Here is a 13,732-nt window from a genome sequence, read left to right as displayed (position 1 = left end):
GACAATGGAAGGCAACTTTATGCAGGAGATCTGCTAAGGGGGGGGGGGGGGGGGCACTTCGGATATTGGTGGAAATTGCGGGCCGTTCTCTTGAGTGAGAATACGGGAACGTCAACAGAACCAATAACGCAAGTCCGTCAGAGAGAATTTGTGCGCAATTGCAATATATTGATCGCCATTGCCTGGGTATCGGTCTCTATATATATATGCCTATATATATATATGATTGGACCTACGCATTGGTTGCTCTCTTTTTCAGCCGCTCAAAGAGTATTTTTTTGTAAACTCGTTTAAGACCACTGTCTAATTGTTCCCAGGTCGAGCGCGAGAGTCTGTCGTCGCGAGAAATGAGCTCTTTTCCACTTGCTGAGTCTCCCGATATTGAACGCATACGGTCGTGCAGCAGGCGTGAAAAAGAAAGCGCGCCGGAGTCCTGCAGAGACATTAGAAGTCCACCCCAGAACGCTCTGATTAAACTACAGACGTGTTTCTCGAGTTTTTCAGCGACCTTTATGGCCCATTGTATGAAAGCTTAATCTACTTTCAAAAACATAAACCAGGGGCACAAATCTCAGAGCTTAAGATTAATTTGTCAGTGGCATTGAGAAACATGCACGCTAGCGGTGGGATACATACGGGTCGCGTTCAATTGGGCAACCCTTGTCCAATTGAACGCATGCCTTACGCAAGGCCAGTTGCAAAGAATAAGGGGTAGTATAAAATGGGTGTTCTAGATCTACTAGCCGGTGGACCGTTATTGTTTGCCAACGACGACGGTGCCAAGAGATACTCGGGCTAGAAAAGAGACTTGACGAATGGGAGGTTTTTGGCCATCTATTTCGAAATGTCGCTCCATGTACGTTCTGAAGTTTTATCCTCCTGCAGCGCGGGTTCTGTAGAGACATACATCAGGCACCACTTTGGATTGTAACGGAGATGCCGCTGCTATTGCCATCACCATACGGAGTTTCAAGATTGAGTTCAATGAAACAGCCCTGTTGGCTAAAGATGATGAGCCTTTTTTTTTCCACCGCCATTGGCCCATCTTCTGTTAACAGCCCACCTATACGTCGCGACTTGGCTGCTCGTGCTGCAAGGAAAAAAAATAATTCACTGATCTCTATCTATACTGTTGTAATTTTAGCCCACATACGAGCTGTTACAGAATTGCACAATCAGGCACCGCCATAACGGATGTAATGCCTCTCGTATGCAAGTTCATCAACCTAATGCGCACCAATTGCGCTGTGCAATATTAAAGACCTTAAAAGTAGTTTACTTTCCGATAACAGCGTGTACCCCTTCACGTAAGAAGGGCCCCTTAATTAATGTTTCGGTATGATCAGCACTATGAAACGAACCCCGTAACCTAATAGTGCATATTTAGCACTCGGACCTTAATGATTCAAACCCAAATACGTCGCAAACCAACCTCCTCCCCCTTACTTGCCGTACCCTGCCTGTCTCTATTGCAAGGCCGCACCTGTTAGGGCGCTCGTACGACACGTCACCATCGCCTGTTTGGATTGGTAATTAATTGATATTGACGCCTAATTGGCTTTTAGAGTTCACGTCTGGTAAATCAATATTTCGCAAAAGAAATAAACTACACCGCTAGGTAGGTAGAACATACCGTATTATACCACATATAGACATCCTACAAAAAGTTTTCGTGGCTCAGCCCTCCCCGCGGGAGGCCATATTTCTTGACCAATTGCAACGTATAGGTAGGTGCACGGTCAATCAATACGTAATTAATACTAATACAAGCCCCTGATATGCCCTCTTTTTTCTATCGAGATGAAATTGAGGCGATGCCGTGATAAGTACGTACGGAATCCGATTAATTAATGCATGACAGGATTATATGTCCCCCACTGTGTCTTCCTGCTGTTATCATTGCACGAGATCCGTTCTCTATGCACGCAGTTCCTGGATCTCAGCCTTCTTTGCAGCATGGGGGGATCAGTTACAGGTTGAATGGTTGAGTTGGTCGGTTGTTGGTGACAGGTCGTTGCACATCTTATAGGCTGCAGAACTCCCCTGGATTCGGCTATTTGCTTCTCCGGGCCCAACAATCATGCGTACCGCTTGAGCCAAAAATGGCTCAAGCAGTTGTGCCATCGTTCAAGCCTATCTAGTGAAAGAAATGCGCAGTGCTGAGTCTGTTTTAGGCTGTACGCCCATTGCGTCTCTAGGAGACTGTGCATGGGAGATTGAAGAGGGTACATCAATCAATTCCCTGTAAACTATCCCTGGATATAAATTGGGCAAACTGGATTGCTTATCTATGCTTTCTACAGTTGGCTGATCGTCTTATCAGAGGGAATGTGATATGGGGGTTTTGCAGAGGGCTCGTGGGTTCGGAATACCTTACCTATATCATTTAGTGTGCCGGAAATCAGAATTCCAATTCTCCTCTATGTCACCTAATATTCTGTACATTCATATTATCGAGCCGGCTTGTACAGCCAATTAGTGACCATAGCCTTGCTTTATTTTCTGTGTCTTATCATGACCTATTATTCCTGTGATCGTATCATTACGCACAGTTATGCAACACTGGCTTAACTCTTGATCTATATCCACTCTTATAAATCGCCGAAAATCCGAAAGAACTAACGCTAGTAGGAAAAATAGAATGCTTTCTTATATGAAATTGTTTCCAGGCCGGAGTATACCATTTGAAATGGCCAGAGTGCTTGATCAGTCTCATAAAGTTGTGTGCTCAATTGCTACCAGTCTAAATTAGAACGTGGTTCGTGCCTCGCGACAAGAGTCAAGCAGAGTAGTCTCGCCTACTACTATAGGATGCCCATTGCTTGATTCATAATTGCCTAGGTGGTATTGGTATGATTGAGCGCAATGAGTCTGATGTTTGGAAATGTATTTCCCGGTATATTGTGGGAAACGGTTCTGAACCCAATTACAATACAAATCTTGAATTCAATTGACAATGTCAAATCCTTTTTTTATCATATATACACGCTATTTAATGGTAGTGGTACCGGGTAATCAATTAACGGCTTTTGTTATCTACACTTCTGCGACCCAGAGGCTGAGAGCTTTTCAAGCTACGGTACATCTACAACGCGTATCGCACCGCTTATCGAATTTTGTTTACAACTTGACAGTACGACAGTCAATCAATGGTGCCCTTTTTTATGATTTAATAAATAACGTTACTGTACCAATTAAGGTGATTGATGAAGGTACATGTTATTGAGTCTAGTTGTACGAAAATATCATTGTACAATGAGTAGAAGCAGCAATAAGCAATTTCCTCAACAAAAAGCTACCGCTATAGTAGATAATAATTCTATAGTACTATTTGAGAATCAAAAATAAATACCCCGAAATCCAAACGCCGCAAAATATGCGGCTCAACGCACGTGACCTTTATCGGATTTGGGGAAAATTTTTTTTTCCGTGGTTAAGCACTGTGATCAGCCACAGTTAACTAAGAATTTCAGGACCGGAACTCGGCAGAAAATTGTACTGATAAAACGACCTTTGCATATTTTTTTTTTCGTCCAACCAACGGAGAATTTCGAACTCTGTGATACCCTTCTATCCATTTAAAGCATAAAAGAAATATCCAGAGGCACCGTAGAAGAGGGATCGATACCGTTGTTTAATTTTTCGTCATTCCCTAGAACATTTGTACCCGGAATTATAGCATGAGGTCTATTCGAGCAATTCGGTCCTCGTCTCGACGACTGACGCCATGGACAAGCTTGCATTCAACCAATATTGCCTCCCGGTATCCACTGACTTCTGCGCTGACCCGGGGCGTTTCCTCTACGCCGTCCAAGTCCTCTTCGGAAACAGTACTGCAACGACCAATAGACTCCGCCGTTCTGTTTGGGAAGAAGTTTGATCTATCGGGCCCTGCGCGAACCACTGGCCTTAGCATTCAGGAAGAAGGCTCGTGGTCTTCGCCTCACGATGTCGTGTCTCGGAATGCGTTCACCAAGGATCATGCACGGCTTTGGACGCTGCTCGAGGCCGCCATCGCTTCAGGGGAGTTTGCTCGAGGAGAGAAGATTCTACTCGGGCTTGTGGCCCTTGCTTCAGAAGCCGACATCACCCTGGCGGTTAACAATTTCTTGTTGGAGCTGGTCTCTGCGAACCCGACTGATCCATTGGTCGCTCGGGAATGGCTGGCGGAGATCTCTGACAAAATTCCTGCATTCGAGCCGAACTCCATTACTGAGGCGGCCCTATTGAAAAACCTGTTCACGGCAGACAAGATAGACGAGATGAGAGAGTTCATTTATGAGTACCGGCAGACTAGCGGAAGCCTCCGACAGCTGCTAGGGCATGTGGACATCCTCGGTCTCAAAGCTCTGCAAACCATTGTTGCTGTAAGTCCATCTTTCACTATATCATTATTGTGATTCACTAACCAAAAAAAATAGGAGTGCAATGTGTCATTGCGAGAGATTAACGAAAAGTACAGGAACGCCATTGAGCTCTCCTTGAGAAGCAATGAGAGTGCATCGCCAACTACTGAGACTGCATCCACTGAAATTGATCAAAACGAGACCCAAAAATTTGCATCTGAGCGGCCCCACGAACCGCTTACCCTCGACGAGTCCCTCGATATCCCCACCCTGGAGAAAGGTGGCGTGGAGACTGTCACTCCAATGAAGACTCTTGGCATTCAGGCCATTCGACACACGCTGCGCGGTCTCCGAAATGCTGACCAGATCAAGGAAACGATCGCGCCGCATCTCCAGGGCAAGAGCATTGATTCGGAAAACTACGTAGACTTCTTGTCGATCTTTGAGCAGCTGTCTCCAGAAGAGGCTCCAGCGTTTGAGGAGTTTATGGACGAGCTCAACCGCAAGCGACAACAGGAGATCGAGGCGCGTGGCTACGAAGGCGCCCGTGAGAAGTGGCGAAAAGACTTTGAGCGACAGCGACAGTCGAAAGAGTCAATGAATGACCCGGGCAAGTATCGAAAGTTAGATACTCTGCTGTGGGAGTGGAATGAAGCCATGTTGCCGCTGGTTAAGGAAGAGATCAAGCGGGTCAAGGAAGTTCTCAAGTATTCTACTCCGAGCAAGGTGCCCTCGCATCTGCGAGAGGAAGGCTCAATCAAGAACGTGACTGTATCTGACCGGTTCGAGTATGGCCCCTATTTATTGCTGGTGAATCCAGAGAACCTTCCGGCTATTACGATGATTGAGCTGCTTAATCTCAATTCTACTGGAGGTATCAACGAGGGCATGCGAAGCTCCAAGGCCGTGCTGGCCGTAGGTAAGACTGTTGAGGACGAGTTTAGACGAACTCTGGCCAAGAAGCGAGAACGGGAGGCGCTCAAGGGTTTCAACTTCAAGGCCCAGACTACTTCTGAGGAAAAAGTTCTAGACGGGACGCTTGGCGAAGTCAAATCTGCTGTCACCAATTCCGACTTGAATACGAAGCACTCGTCGTGGCCGGCCCAGGTATGCGCCAAGGTCGGCTCTCTTCTCATCTCCATGCTTTTGCAGGTTGCCCGAGTTAACGTTAAGGGCAAGGACCCCGTTACTGGTATGGAGGTTGAGGGCAAGGCACCAGCATTCTTCCATTCCTACCAGTATCATGCTGGTAACAAGCTGGGTGTGTTGAAGCTGCATCGAAACCTGTCCAAGTACCTCACTGGAGAGATCGCTGCGACTGCCATCCCACCACAGATGCTCCCCATGCTCGTCAAGCCTCGACCGTGGACAGCTTACAACAAGGGCGGGTACCTCTACAGCAATGCACGCGTCATGCGGTCGCGAGACTCTCCAGAGCAAATTGCATACCTGCGAACTGCATCGAGCCGTGGACAGCTCGACGACGTGTTCAAGGGCCTGAATGTTTTGGGCGACACTGCATGGACTATTAACAAGGACTTGTTTGAGATCATCCTCAAGGTATGGAACACTGGCAAGGGATTCCTTGATGTTCCGCAGGCTGTCACTGTGGATGTTGACTTGCCTCCCGCTCCTCCACGAGACGTGGACCCCACCGTTCGTCGAGACTGGCTGCGGCAGTGCCGAAACATTGTCAACGAGAATCAAAGCCTGTTCTCACAGCGATGTGATTCCAACTACAAGCTGGAGATTGCGCGAGCTTTCCTTGGTGAGCGATTCTACTTCCCACACAATGTCGATTTCCGAGGGCGAGCCTATCCTCTGTCGCCGCATCTTAACCATCTCGGTAACGATATGGCGCGATCTCTTCTCAAGTTCTGGGAGGGCCGAGAGCTCGGCGAGCGAGGGTTGAGATGGCTCAAGATCCATATCGCCAACGTGTACGGCCACAGCAAGATGAGCTTTGATGACCGATGCAAGTTCGTCGACGATAACATTGACGCTATTCTGGAGAGTGCCAACGACCCCCTGGGCAAGGATCTCGAAGAAGCTCGGTTCTGGAAGGAGGCCGAGTCTCCCTGGCAGTTCCTTGCTGCGTGCATTGAGCTTCGAAACGCCATGAAGCTGGACGACCCGACCAAGTACGTTTCACGAATCCCAGTCCACCAGGACGGTACCTGCAATGGTCTCCAGCACTACGCTGCTCTTGGTGGTGATGTTGACGGTGCCGAGGAAGTCAATCTTCTGCCGAACAATAAGCCACAAGACGTGTACACTCGAGTTTTGCATATTGTTGAGAAGATTGTCGAGAAGGAAGCCAAGCAGGGCAAGGAGGAGGCGGTTCTTCTGCATAACCGTCTCTCGCGACGAATTGTCAAGCAGACTGTCATGACCAATGTGTACGGTGTCACTTTTGTTGGCGCGCGACAGCAGATTGCCAACAAACTCAAGGACTTTGAGGATCTCGACCGAGACAAGGTGTTCAAGCTGGCTACGTACCTGGCCCACAAGGTTCTCTACGCTGTGCGATCGCTGTTCTACAGCGCGCATTTGATCCAGGACTGGTTGGGCGACAACGCGACGCTCATTTCGCGATCGGTGCGACTGGATGTCAACGAGGATGCCAAGAAGGACCGACGAGTGAAGCGGACTCAAAAGCCAAACCACATGTCGTCAGTCATCTGGACCACGCCGCTGGGTCTTCCCTGCGTCCAGCCATACCGGGAGGAGAAGAAAAAGCAGGTGGTGACCTCGATCCAGTCGGTATTTATTTCCGACCCGTACGCGATGCGAGGCGTCAATGCGCGAAAGCAGAAGACGGCCTTCCCGCCCAACTATATCCACTCTCTTGATGCTACGCATATGCTCATGTCGGCCATTGGCTGTGGCGAACAGGGGGTGAACTTTGCCGCCGTGCACGATTCGTACTGGACTCACGCTGGCGATGTGGACAAGATGAACGCCATTCTGCGGGACTGCTTTATTCGACTTCACGAAGTGGACCTGGTAGAGAAGCTTCGGGACGAGTTCTCCAAGCGATACGAAGGCCTATTGCATCTTGTGCACATTCCACGGGACTGCGAGCTGGCGGAACAGATTTCCCGCATCAAGCAAAAGTATGCCGAGGAGATTGCTATCCGTGAGGTGAAGTCTTTCAAGCCGCTGACTGTGCAGGACCAGCTTAACATTGAGCGACAGCGACGACAGCTTTTGTCTTCTTCTGATGAATCGGAAGTCAACAAGGGCGAGATGATGGTCACTCCGGTGTCCATTGTCGAAGATGTTCCTGAGCAGGAGCTCGAGGCTCTTGTTCAGCGGGCCAACGAGGTTGCTGCCGCGGCCAAGGCCAAGGCTAGGAAACAGGGCTCCGTTAAACGGTCCTCCGAGTTTGAGGGCCGTGGTCTCGAGTCCAGCTCTTTGCTTGATGTCGAAGAAGCGCGAGAGGAGGAGGTAGCCGAGCGGGCCATGGAAGAGGAGGCCGAGGACGAGGCGTCTGGCAATGCCATTGAGGAGCGACCGAACCACGCTACCATGGCTACCGGTGCCTCTATCGCTGGCGGCAGTATCACCAAGCAGCTTTCTGGTACTCTCATGCCAATTCTTGTGCCGTTGCGAATTCCAAAGGTTCCACCCAAGGGTGAGTTTGACGTTCAGCAGCTCCGCGACTCGCAGTACTTCTTCTCTTAATGACCATATTAACTATTATTAACCACCCCATATTTAATTCTGTACATAGTATGATGTGTATATATTTTGTTTATACTAATTGTGAATTCGCCATTGCTATGGCCTCTCTAAATGTTTTCGAGGGCCAGCCCTCGAGCTCCCGTTGCTCCGCTTCGCGCTCTGCTTCGCGGAGGAACAACGTACGATACGAGTATTGTGTCTTTCCGGCGGTTTCACCTACATTCCCGTTGCAAATATTGTTGCGATGGTTAACCCGGTAGTTTAAGTTCGCAACGAACCTTCTTCAGTTTTTCAAACTATCTTTTGTCTTCAACTACGTATCTTTTTTCTTCAATTAGCCGCTACAAATGATCGAAATCAGAGCCCCCAAAATACTGCAGCAATTTTCAAAAATTCCTATTTTGCATTATCCCGTTACAAATAATTGCGAGGGCCAGCTCACATCCATAGCTCCGAGCAGATCATTGAGGGCTACAAGATCTCCGCAAAGCACTGCGCCAGGGGGAGGGGGTTTGTGATAGATTTTACCGCCTAGAGTGTATGGCTGTAGAGATCCCAGTTGCGCACTGTGCTGTTACAAAAATGCGCCGTGAGGCTGTTACCTGAGGGCCACTCTCGATTGGTTTGATCCGTAAGAGAGCCTCGGACAACTTTTTGTTACAGCCGTGAAAATTTTGTTACAGGAGTTGTAACCGAGCTTGTTACAGCCGTGTGCAAATGACAGAGCACCGAAGCACCGCTACAACTGGTGAATTGATGAAATGTTGAAATGAATGTCCAGTTCTCAAAATATCTTATTTTATGATATGCAACGCACAGCGTCGCCACGAAAAAATGATCTAAAAAAGGTTTAGGAAGAGATGATTTTACCCTGGGCTTCCATAGCCTCAATAAGAGATGCAAGAGGCGCCAGGTCATTTGGATCGGCAAGGTCAAACGACTTACCAAAGGAGATGAAATGCGCAAAGAAGGAGTTCCAATGGGCCTCCAGCGACAAGTGGACAATCTTGTCAAAGTGGTTATGATAAATATGGGCAAAGATTCGGAACATTTGCCGGTACATGTTACGCAGGACGCTCATAAAGTGGGCCGGGAACGGCACGCCCTGCTGCGTCGGGAAGAGCGTCTGGTCGTCAAACTTGGACGAGATCCACGTCAGGGTGTAGTCAATGTACATGTTGGCCGGGAGCCGCACGGCCTTCTTGTTGGAGTCGATCCACAGGTAGTCCACCCCGGGGCCGGCGTTCATGGTCGGGCACGACTGCGGCGTGACAAACTCGCTAATGACCCCGTAGAACTGGTTGAGGTATGTGAAGAACTCGAAGATGTTGAGCGCCAGCCACTCGCCGAGATCGACGTACTTGGGCAGCATGACAATTGTCTGGAACGAGCCCTTGACGAGCGCCGTGCGCACAAACGGCTGGCACAGAAAGAGTGGCTTCTGCTGATGCGACGATGCATTGGTGTTTGTCGACCCCAGGCTCGTCTTGGAGCCGTTATTATGCGTGTAGTCGACGGCCCCTGACTCGTGGGCGGCCTGAGCAGCAGCGGCAGCCTGCTGCTGCTGTTGCTGCTGTTTGTTTTTCCGCGAGGACCGTCCGAATCCACGACTTATCCAATGTTAGCTCCATACCCTCAAAAAATTGGGGCCAATTCTTACCTGAATGTATTGAAAAATGACATCGGTCGACGTGGTTGGTTTGGACAGGGGTGCGAAGGGTTGAAAAGGCGGCCACGGTGAAAAAGGGGGTCCCTCCCAAAAAATGCAATTCCGCCGCGGTATTCGCCCAATCTGGTAATTCACTTACTCCCATTACCATGGACCATTTACCACATCATACCATAAGCCATTTATCACTTATCATTACACCATGTATCAATTACTATATGTCGTATAACATTGGAGAGCTACAATAGGCTATTTATTGGAGATCCGACTATTTGTACCGGACACTTCCGTAATTGAAAAGCTAATAAATTGACCTATCAAGGCGTTCAAAGTAGGATTTGACACCTTGTCACAGCTGACCTCCGATCGAGCCCAGTCTTTTAACGGTACGCCAGCCGTTTAGTATATTGGTAGTACCGTGGTCTATAGAGAATCATGTTGTATTCAAGTGTAGTCGCGATTAACTATTAAGCTGGCCCAGGCCCCCTATGGTTGGGGAAAGTGGGCGGGGGGATGATGAGCGTGGTCAAGGGTACTCCGCAGATCTCTCGACCGTTGTTCTCGCAAGACAAGCTTTCACCGTCCTCTGAATCTAGCGCCAACATCTGTTTGTTCAACTGACCCAGGGACTAAGTCGTGGGCCGGTGGCTTGGATCAAAAGCCAAAGACACTAATGTTCGACAGGCCCTTCTATGATCTAGAAGACGCATATGACAAGGTACATGTCTATCAATCATTGCGTTGTGCTCCAAAATGGACACCTTATTTCTGGGGGGACCTTCTAGATTATTTGGAGTACGATGGCGCTCATGACACTCTGTTCTACGCAGAACTCAGCCTCTGTGGCTAGGGTATTTGCGATATCTATTGACCTACAAGTGCTCGTAGGATATTTCGGATTCAAATTGGCCTGAAAGTGGTCATAGGATATTTCGGATACGTACTGTAGCTCATGCGGTGTTCATGCAAAATGGACAAATTTATTTATAAACGGTCTTGTTGGTTTAGAATAGAATGTCATGTCGGTACGTACCGTTCATTGAACTGAACCCCCTGTCGCGAACGTATTCCGGATATTGAATTCATTCAAAATGGACAACCTGTTTATAAAGGACTTTTAGATCTAGATTATAATGCAACTTAAGAGAATATCACCAGTCTGTCTACTACCGATACGGTAGTAATATCACTCATTCCAGTCCGTCTACCGTGGTATTACAATAGACCACCCCTGCTACTCTGGGATTAGTGGGATAAACTTATAGGGAACTGGCCCATTGAAACTAGGGGGGACAAGTCCCCCCGGAGCCCCCTGCTACTCTTCGGTTAATAGTTCAGGTCAATGATAAATAAATCATAACATTAATCATAAATAAATATGCAAATTTAGCAAGCCGAAGTCGAGCTCTGTCTAATCTGAGTGATTTCACGGCCAGACTCGTCCTTCTTAAGCTGAGAAGAAGGGTTTCGCGAGGAAGGCAGAACACAAGCAGTCGACTGCTGAATGGCAGCATCCTCCTCCTCGTCGCCATTCTCCACCTGCAACGACGAGACATAGGCGACATAAAACTTGCCAAAAACGCCCCAGTGGAATCGCACTAGCACCAAAACTCTATCAGCTAGCTGCAGCATTTCCTTGTATACTGGGGAGGCGGTACCTGGAGCAGGGGTAGGGCAGGTCGTAGAGCACGTCGTCGTCGAATCCAGAGGACTCAGCACCGACATGCTCTTGCATAGAATCTGCAGCAACCCGTTGGTCGTCTTGGTCTCCAACAGCTTGTACAGATCGGACCGTGGCTGGAGATGCTTCGAAAGCCACCCAAGGCATGTATCAACCATAGTCTGGTCAATTGTGTCTTCGGGGCCGTGGAAAGCACCCCGAACTCGCTTGGTGATCTCCAAAGCAAGCGCCTGGGTGTTCTTGGTCCACTTGGAGTTGCCCAGCGAGTCCTCAATAATGGCCAGAAGATCCTGCTTGAGCTTGGCTACCGTTTCACCACCAAGACACGACGCCATCGCCAGCCGAGCCTTCGAGGGCGCCACAGTCTTGGCGTGCGACTGGACCATCTGCTGGTAGAGCAGCACACAGAGGTGGAGGCACACAACTTTACGCAGTTCAGCCCGGAACCCGGCGAGCCGCGAAAAGTCAAACCCAAACGTGGTCGGGAAATCGGCAACGATATCCTCGGCCGAGCACGAAAGCAGCCGCAATAGGGAGTAGACGAGAGCCGCACGGTTGGTGTCCACGCCATGCTGCTCTGCAGTGAACTGAGCCGAGTACTTCCCGAGACCGTTCTTAAACCACTCGAGCGAGTCTTGGAGGCTCATCTTGCCCTTATCAATGACCTGGGTGTAGTAGTCCTGTTCAAACTCAACGGCCGTGTCTACGAGCATCGGCCGCAAGGTGCGAATCTGATGATTGGCCACATCGAGCTTCATAGCCTCGAGAATGGCAAACACGAGGCGGATGCCATCGACAAGACGCCGGGGTGATCGGGTCTCAACGCCGAGCTCGACGCGAGACACCATCTGGTCAACCCATGCGTCACGCATTGGTGCACAGTGCGCCTTGAAGACGCCCGAGAGCCAGTGCGCCAGGGCGGCAAAGTCCAAAGCCGCATGCCTCAGCTGCTGGACCAACAACTCCGGGTCGAGCACCGAGTCGACGTAAACGCGATCTTTTACGGGTAGCAGCGACAGCAGAATTTCTCGTAGTGTGTGGAAGAGCAGCGGCAGCTTGGAGTTCGGCATGAGGTCGGCCTCTACGCCGGCCGGTTGTGCAGCGACAAACTCAAACTCGGCGACAACGGCGTCCCAGTACCGGTCAGCGACCATGCGCTTGCGCTTGCCACGCTCACCGTCCAGGTTGGGGCGGAACTGTAGCTGAGGGTCGAAGATAATATCGTGCCTCAGCTGAGGGTTCTTGAAGATCTCCTGGAGGTCGATTTCTCGCAGCGACTGGGCGTTTACGGGTGGCGGCTGGATCGGGGCGGCCGGAGTTGGTGGTAATGCGGAGAGGGACGGGCTGGGGCTCGTGCGGCGCTTCTTGTGCCTCTTTGCCGCTGCCGCCGCATGATGTGCGGCTGTGGGAGGCGCCGGCGACAGCGGCGAGATGGAGCACGGCTGATCACGGGCCGGGGTGCACGAAGGGGTGGGAAGTGTCGAGGTTGACAGGTACTTTGGGTTGATGACAAAGTCGTGTCGCTTTTGGGGTGGTTGTGGCTTGTGAATGCGAGAGTCGTAGAAAATCAGGTTAGGCATGGACCGCGATCGGACGCGGTGTCGTTTGACAAACTGTGGCTTCTTGGCCTCTTCACTTTGCGTATTCCCTTGTGACGACCTGCTGTGGTGTTCCTGTGATGATGATGATGATGGTGGTGGATTTGGGGGTGTCACCACCTCTTCTGTGTTGGCCATCGGGGTATCGGTCGTCGTATCAGGGCTGACCATGGTATTACTATTATCGTTGGCCATGGGCGTATCTGTATCAATCGCGGTCGCGATTCGCTCGGAATGATGCATTTTGCGGGATATCGTGGTTTCTATCTATCGGAGAGAAAGAGAGAGAGGGGGGTATCTCTATTATTAAATATATATACCACAAATGATATATATATTTTTATTTAGTTCGAAACAGTTGTGAAGGCCCTATTTTTTGGCCCGCAGCACAGCGTGAAATTCTAAACGATTTCAAAAGAATTTCACTGACAAAAAAACCTTGAAAAATAATATTTCTGCTCGTTCGTATTGGAAACCAGGGGGTTAACCAAAAAAAACCGGAAGCTTATCTCTCCTAGTGTCGTATCACCAGCCTCTTTCTACTACTGTACTCCTGTTGCTTTATTTCAAGAGCCCGGGTAGCTCTGGTAAACTTTAGGTTGGTTAAAACGGGGAAAGGAGTAATACGGGAATATAACGTCGAAGGAGAAGAGGAGCAGGAGGAGGAGACATTACATATATATGGACGTGCAATTTTTTTCCTGCCGCCCTGGAGAGTCAGCGATGTTTTGGGGGTGTGACTTGTCATCTC

At 49.5% G+C, this 13,732-nt stretch overlaps 3 protein-coding genes across 3 annotated transcripts; 1 reads left to right on the top strand and 2 right to left on the bottom strand.

The window, feature by feature from the left end:
* Positions 1–3,680: 3,680 nt before the first annotated feature.
* Positions 3,681–8,033, top strand: RPO41 (DNA-directed RNA polymerase; the record flags this gene model as incomplete). Its single annotated transcript, XM_076683490.1, has 2 exons — positions 3,681–4,367; positions 4,422–8,033. The coding sequence occupies 2 exons, from the start codon at positions 3,681–3,683 to the stop codon at positions 8,031–8,033; spliced, it is 4,299 nt and encodes a 1,432-aa protein (XP_076542405.1).
* Positions 8,034–8,883: 850 nt separating this feature from the next.
* On the bottom strand, positions 8,884–9,716 carry MOB2 (Mob2p; the record flags this gene model as incomplete). The annotated part of the gene is made up of 2 exons (XM_076683489.1): positions 8,884–9,643; positions 9,694–9,716. 2 exons carry the CDS (start codon positions 9,714–9,716, stop codon positions 8,884–8,886), a joined length of 783 nt encoding a protein of 260 aa, XP_076542404.1.
* Positions 9,717–11,088: 1,372 nt separating this feature from the next.
* On the bottom strand, positions 11,089–13,224 carry SOK1 (Sok1p; the record flags this gene model as incomplete). Its single annotated transcript, XM_076683488.1, has 1 exon — positions 11,089–13,224. The coding sequence occupies one exon, from the start codon at positions 13,222–13,224 to the stop codon at positions 11,089–11,091; it is 2,136 nt and encodes a 711-aa protein (XP_076542403.1).
* Between the last annotated feature and the right edge of the window lie 508 nt (positions 13,225–13,732).

The sequence above is a fragment of the Trichomonascus vanleenenianus genome, assembly GCF_965637985.1.
Source record: "Trichomonascus vanleenenianus strain CLIB 3782 genome assembly, contig: TRVA0_008S, whole genome shotgun sequence".
NCBI classification, from domain to species: domain Eukaryota; kingdom Fungi; phylum Ascomycota; class Dipodascomycetes; order Dipodascales; family Trichomonascaceae; genus Blastobotrys; species Blastobotrys vanleenenianus.
Note: the sequence above shows the minus strand (reverse complement) of the source record. Positions and strands in the feature narration are given on the sequence as shown.